This window comes from Bufo bufo, chromosome 5, assembly GCF_905171765.1.
Source record: "Bufo bufo chromosome 5, aBufBuf1.1, whole genome shotgun sequence".
Lineage (NCBI taxonomy): Eukaryota > Metazoa > Chordata > Amphibia > Anura > Bufonidae > Bufo > Bufo bufo.
Genome location: NC_053393.1, coordinates 521,810,190 through 521,817,087, shown reverse-complemented (window position 1 = coordinate 521,817,087; position 6,898 = coordinate 521,810,190). Strand labels below are relative to the sequence as shown.

At 41.0% G+C, this 6,898-nt stretch overlaps 1 protein-coding gene across 1 annotated transcript in view; it reads right to left on the bottom strand.

The window, feature by feature from the left end:
• Positions 1-1,260: 1,260 nt before the first annotated feature.
• LOC121002910 (probable assembly chaperone of rpl4) overlaps positions 1,261-6,898 on the bottom strand; it is a 408,505-nt gene continuing 402,867 nt past the window's right edge. Inside the window, exon 11 of the mRNA XM_040434561.1 lies at positions 1,261-3,165. Coding sequence (XP_040290495.1) covers positions 2,992-3,165 — 174 coding nt within the window. The 3' untranslated portion in view covers positions 1,261-2,991. The remainder of the gene's footprint in view (positions 3,166-6,898) is intronic.

Below are 6,898 nucleotides of genomic sequence, written 5' to 3'. Positions count from 1 at the left end.
AAACAATAAAAAAAAAAAAGGCGTGGTGCTTGTAAGTAAAGGGGTGGGCCTGTTAAAGGGGCAGGATAATGTAAAAATTTCACCTGCTTGCTTTCATGCTTCTCACAATCCCCTCTCCCACAGGCTACAGGTCAAAAATTTATAAGTATGACATTCAAATTGCATCTGACTATTATCTCATGGCTACGGCCTATGGTGTTTTTTCAATTTAATATAAATTCAGTTGCATTAATTAAATATAACGCAACTTTACATTTTCCCACAATGCATCACAGCAAGGCAACCTTTGCTCAGACACTGTGCCAGTGAATACAGCAAACATTTTAAATGCAGCTTTGGGTGTGACTAGATAAGAAAATCAAGCTGTTTTTGGTACTGTACGTACAGTAGATTGAATCAATATAGCGATGTTGAGCAGGGGAGCTATGCTAAATATATGCCTGCACTGTGAAGCTGGGAACAGATGGTCTTTACACTGTGTGGGAGTCCAGTAATTAAAACTATCAACGCATTTAGTGAAAGGACCGATTTTTAAGGCCTCGAGTAGCCGATCATACCTGGGCTTTCATCATGTACAGTGATGTGATTACGTGTAGTGACGTGATTTGATTCGGACCCAGAATTGAAAGTGCTTCAATCTTCATAAAAAGCCATGCATGACATTCTGGTCTCTATCACTATAGAATCTGATTATTTTTTTTTTTAATTGGTAAAATTTGTATTCTATAGAAGCAATTGACTCATCTCTAATTATCGAATTGATTATTGTTTTTAAAAAATTGAGGGCAGAGGAGCATAAAGTAGAGAGATACGAGATCAGAACCATTTAAACCACGCCATAACAATACACAGAAATGGTAAAATGTGCTTAAGAATTTTCATAATTCTTAAAATGCTTCTTCTAGGGTCATGTAACATATCAGGGGTTTACATATTTTTATTGTGGCCTCCACAAGTTCCCAAAGTGCTCTGTGCACTATGGGTCTCTCCATGAAATAACTACTGCCTCACGATATTAGGCTGTGCATCAGAAGTTGCCAAAACAACGCCCCCTCCTCTGTCATCACTTCCTGCTCTGCATCTATTGGCTGAAGCTGCTCCTCACTGACTTCCTGTTCTGCCGGTCCGCTGCATGTACATAATACTGAGAGGTTTCTGCTTTATGTTAGCTTCGGCATTTGGACCAAAAGTAAGAAAAATAACCTTAAAGGAAAAGGAGAGATCTCAATAATTACCAGTAATAAAACAGTAGATCGCATGGTTTGTCCCAAATTTATGATGTGTTTTAGATACATATAATTTCTTCAAAAATTCTGAATATTTGTAGAAAAACAGGATGTGGCTAAGACCATTAGAAAAAATACAATGCCTAAATGTGTGCCAATTTTACAATGTCATAACATGATGCATTCTACAAAAGTACTAATGATTTCCCCTTCCTCAATGCTCAGTTTTGCCTTGAGGGTTCCTTTCAGAAGAAGTCTTGAAAATATATGTAGACCCGTCCCTAACATGCAATGAAGACAATCACTTCAAAGCTAAGGTTGCTCCAGATAATTTTGGTGTCCTAGCGCTCAACGGGAATGCTTAAAGGGGTTTACCAGTTTGGCATGAACCTCCATCTTTTATCATCACTTCATTAATAGATTCAACACTGATTTTCAAATACCAGGATCCAAATTTCCTATATTACAAAGATTAAAATGATAACATGCTGGCTACCCGCAGCCACCACTAGAGGGAGCTTAAGAGCTTACTGCATACCAATACACAGTTATGCCAACAGGAAGCCAACATGCTACCTCTAGTACTGGCTGCAGGCTGTTTTTAACTGTACATCCACAGTATGCAGATATAAAAAAAAATAGTCATCAGAAAATGTTGAACCTAAGATACTGACATGGGTTGTCCCATATAAATAACATGATAGGGAATAAGTCTGATTGGCTGAGGTCTGACCGCCTATCCTGTGGATAGGGAATAAGTTGTTGTAATGAAATGACCCTTTTAAAGAACTCCTGTCAGGATCAACACTATGAAGCCAGGCATACTGTCTGCTAGGGTTAATCCTGCTGGGTAAAATGATACCTGTCATGTTAAAATTGGTTGCTGCGTTCCCAAGAAAACGGGCTTTAATGTAAATTTGCACTTCCAGCACAGGAAGGCTAAGGAGCTGAGGTGCGCTGAAGGGTTAAGCCCCGCCCCTTGGCACACTGAAGCCAATATTTACATAAAGAAAAAAAGGCCTTTTTCTTGGAAACGCCGCAACCAATTTTTACAAGAAAGGTATCATTTTAATCAGCAGGATCAACCATACCAGACGGCATGCCTGGTTTTATAGGGTAGTCCCTGCTGACAGGTGCCCCTTAACTTCAATCTGTGTAGAATGAAAAATGATGCTGCATCCTAATAAACCTTGCATTTTAATTCCTTGCCATTACCAAGATGTCTTCTTGCTGGCAATGAATGAAACAAACATTCTTGTCTACACCTAGCGACTAAAACCTGCTACAGATCAAAGGCTCTGTTCACATCTGTTCTTTTTTCGTCAGGTTTCTGCTGCTCTTTAATGGTCAAAATATAATGTGGAATCTTAATCCAGTTAAAAAATATAGATAATTGATAGACCTATTATAAAGTCGACGGTGGGGGGTGGAGGCAATGACTGATGATGAAGCCTGTAAAAACGGAAGCCTTTGTGCAGGGTGAACAGAGCCTATGACTACCCGCAGCAGAGAGTCTGCTACAGTGTATTGGGTGACCACCTTGAATCTCTGCAGTTTTGTAGAAATTAGCAAAGCCACTTGCCAGTCTTGTAGATGAGAGGTGTTGAATATTGATCATGAGATGATAACACTTTGCCATCCATTTCAGTTGAAAAAAACTCCCAAAAAACAGCCAATACCCCCCCCCCCTTATTAGAATAATGATTTTTTTATTGTGAATATCATTGCTATTTTGTTTTTCTAATGTAAAAATATAATATTGCTTTCAGGCCTCCATGACTTCCTCCTCGCTACTTTGCACAAAATTATCTTCGATATTCTCCAGGGGAGCATCTTCGCCATCCGAGTTTCCCGGCGCCTCGTCTTCCCCGAGCTCGCCCAGGATCTGCTGGACGTGCTCCAGCAGCGCAGAGTCGTCACACCGCAGCTTGCTGTAAAGCTGTGGGGAGAACACACAGAGACCCGGTTAGTGCACAGCGGCGATAATTTCACAAACCTTTTAATGGACAGAAAATAGGGTCGACTTAAAAGCATTTGCAAATTGAAACAGAAAAAGCACCCGCCACTATTTCATCCAATTTAAACGGGGGGGATGGGGGGCGACATAAGGAAGAAAATATATGATGAGCGGTAATTTACTTTCCAACAGTAAGATGAAAATACCACGCCAGCTGGCGCTATTAGTCGCGCGTACGGTTATTGCCAAATACAGTGCTCAGGATGACGCTCTTCTGAAAATCAAACCTGCACACAGCACTCGATACGTAGTTGTGATTTATAGACCGTGGCCTCCATGTCTCCGATATGTATTCAGCCGAAAATTACACAATCCCGTAGATGAAGCAGAGCTGAAGTGGTCAGTAGGTTCAGGGCCCCAGGTAAGGCTACTTTCACACTTGCCGCAGAGTCATCCGGCAAAACGGATCCGGCATTTAATTTTTTCACATTTTTTTCGGTCTGCGCATGTGTAGACCGGAAGGACGGATCCGGTATTCCGGTATTTTGAATGCACTAATACATTCAGGCAAGTGTTCAGTTTTTATGGCCGGAGATAAAACCGTAGCATGCTGATCTCTGTCGTGATCAGTCAAAAAGACTGAACTGAAGACATCCTGAACGGATTGCTCTCCATTCACAATGCATGGGGATATACCTGATCAGTTCTTTTCCGGTATAGAGCCCCAAGGACGGAACTCTATGCCGGAAAAGAAAAACGCAAGTGTGAAAGTACCCTAACAGCACTGTACCATGATGGGTTCACGTAATCTGTCAAGGGGTATTCTGACCTACAACACCTATGGTAATCCACAGGATATCCTACCATAAATGTCAGATATTTATGGCATGTTTTGTGGATGGGTCATATAAGTCCTAGGTGAGAATATCCCTTTAAGTAAACATTTAAAGAAAGAAAATAAATAGGTAGGTAAAATATACATGATTGATAGATAGATAGATAGATAGATAGATAGATAGATAGATAGATAGATAGAGAAGAAAGAAACGAGACAGATGAATAGATAATTAACATGGGATAGATAGACAGATATGAGATAGATAGCTGTTGCTGCATTGGCGCACTGTGTTCGCCCCTGCACTCGTCATGTACCTGTCTTTCTGGCGTATATGGGTGAACAGTGTATCTGACCTCAGGTTGAGCACTGCAGGGATTACACCTTTTCTCTCATTGCTCCTAGATCATCAGCTTCCCAGAAACACCCGTTTGTCTCTCTAATTCCTTGCCTGATCAGCACAGGTTCTGCTAGTCTGCTTCAGGCTTGTTTCACACTTGCGTTGTTGTTTCCCGATATTGAGATTCAGCAGAGGATCTCAATACCGGAAGAAAAAAAATCAGTTTCGTCCTCATGCATTCTGAATGGAAAGAGATACGTTTTAGGAAGCATCAGGATTCAGGATGTCTTCCTCCGTTCTGGCAGCATTCCGTTTTGGGAGTGGATACAAAACCGATGCAAGCTGCGGTTTTGTGTCCCGGAGAAAAAAATTGATCCGGAACTGAAAACAATGTAAGTCAATGGTGAAGGATCTGCTTATTTTTAGGAGCCTGAAAAAAATGATCTGTTACCCATAGACTGTCAATGTATTTAGTGACGGATCAGTTTTTCCCCGCTTTGATTTCACACAACCGCATCCTATTGGAACGGATGCATCCTGATGTGCAAAATCAAAACAGATCCGTTTAATTCCGGTACTGAGATCCTCTGCCGGATCTCAATACCGGAATTACATACGAAAGTGTGAAAGTAGCCTTGCCTTGCTATCTGAGCTAAAATACGTCTAACTCTTGGTATTCTGACAGTTGCCTTCCTGGGCTTTGACCTCCGCCTGTTCATGACTAGGAGTTAGCCTGATCCCTCTGGTACTCCACTTTGGGGACCCTGATCCCCTTGGGTCAGCAGCTTACCACTCCTGGGTGGTTGGCAAAGAGGGTCCACATTTCCAGATTGTGACAATAGATAGATACATAGATAATTTGCACTTTTTTGGCCTCCGGCATATAGCATTATCCTTCTGCCGCAGGGTTCACCCTGCCCGTGTATCAGTCAGTATGGCCTCTTTCAGTGATACGTTACATAGCGTTCCGGACTTGCACCGGTACAGAGCCTCTGTTGTGTCGATGGAAGCAATTTTTTCAGACTGTATTATGTGCGCCACATAAATATAATGAGGATAATTATACATTATAATGAGAATCATCACGTTTAGTTAGCAAATTTTAATTGCTCAGGTTTAGAAAATCACTTAGCTAAACCCTTTAATAACTCAGACCACAGAATAATTAAATTAACAAGGCCTAAGGTAACGCAGTATTTCCAGTATATTAAGCTACTAAGTGCAATCAAAAACTGCAACGCCATCTGCCAGATATCAGTCTTAATTAAGGATGATTTGGCACCTTTATGGCATGTTTTCTTCTGGCTGAGTTTTTCCAGGTACAAGAAATGACCTTCAAACCATGACAGATTTACATGAAGCAAAAACATGAGCAGCAGATGAGAACAAGGATTCGGAGTAGTCGTCTCCAAGTAACTGCTAACCACTGGGCCAAACATATCCACTGTTGCTCTGTAGACAAATACACAGAAATCAGAAAAAAATCTGATTTTATATAATAAATTCTAATCCACAACGTGATACAATGATATGACATGTGCCATCTTCTTCATAGGAAATTCTCACCCTGTGATTTTTGAGAAGAGCCGATACAAGGAACTCCCGAGGAACACAACATATGCAGTACATGACTTTTAAATGCAAGCTGAACTACCACCCCGAGATTGCAGCTATTCATGAGAACTTGGACCATCCAAAGATTGCAGATATAAGAATTTAAACCGAGAAATCAGGCTTTGCACCAATTCACAAAAACTTTGATTTGTGGGTCATGGTCTGAGACTGCAGAACTAAGACCTTGACCCAAAGATTTCAGCAAGTTGGACAGAGACCCAATCAGACATTGTATCTATCTGAAGAACTTGGATCACAACCCACGGATTGTTGCTATTCATGAGCCATGGGCATCTTTGAGAACCTGAAAGGCGACAGAGAAATCAGAAACTGCATATATTTGTGAGAACTTAGTGACCAATGGATTTTTGGCTCCTGAACCAAGTTTTCAACAGTGAATGCAATCTCTCATTTCTAGATCCAAGATCTCACAAGTAGCTGCAAACTATGGATCCCTCAGGAAGAGCTGAAATCTCTGATTTCTGGGTCACAGTTGAAGTTCCCGCAATTTTGAAGGTCTGGGAGATTGTTCATGTTCTTCTGAACAGTTGCAATCTTTTGGTTATGGTCTTAGTTTTAATGAATAGTGATTTTTGGATAATAGCCCAAGTTTTCAATGATAGCTACAGAAACCGCAGCTAATTCAGTAGAACTAGGAATATGAGCCAAAAATTGAAGCTAATTCAGAAGAACTTCCACCATCAGCCAGAGATAAGAGATTGTAACTATTTGTAAGAATGTGGGCTGTGACCCAAATATTCTAGGAACTTGGACTGTGACCTAGAAATCAGAGATGGAACCAATCACAGCAATTCTGATGCTGCGCTCTCTGGAGGCCAAGCGGAATAGGTACATTGTCCTCATGCAACCCCTTCCTATATTCCAAAATGTTATTGGACTGGAAAACATATTTAAAGGGGTTCTCC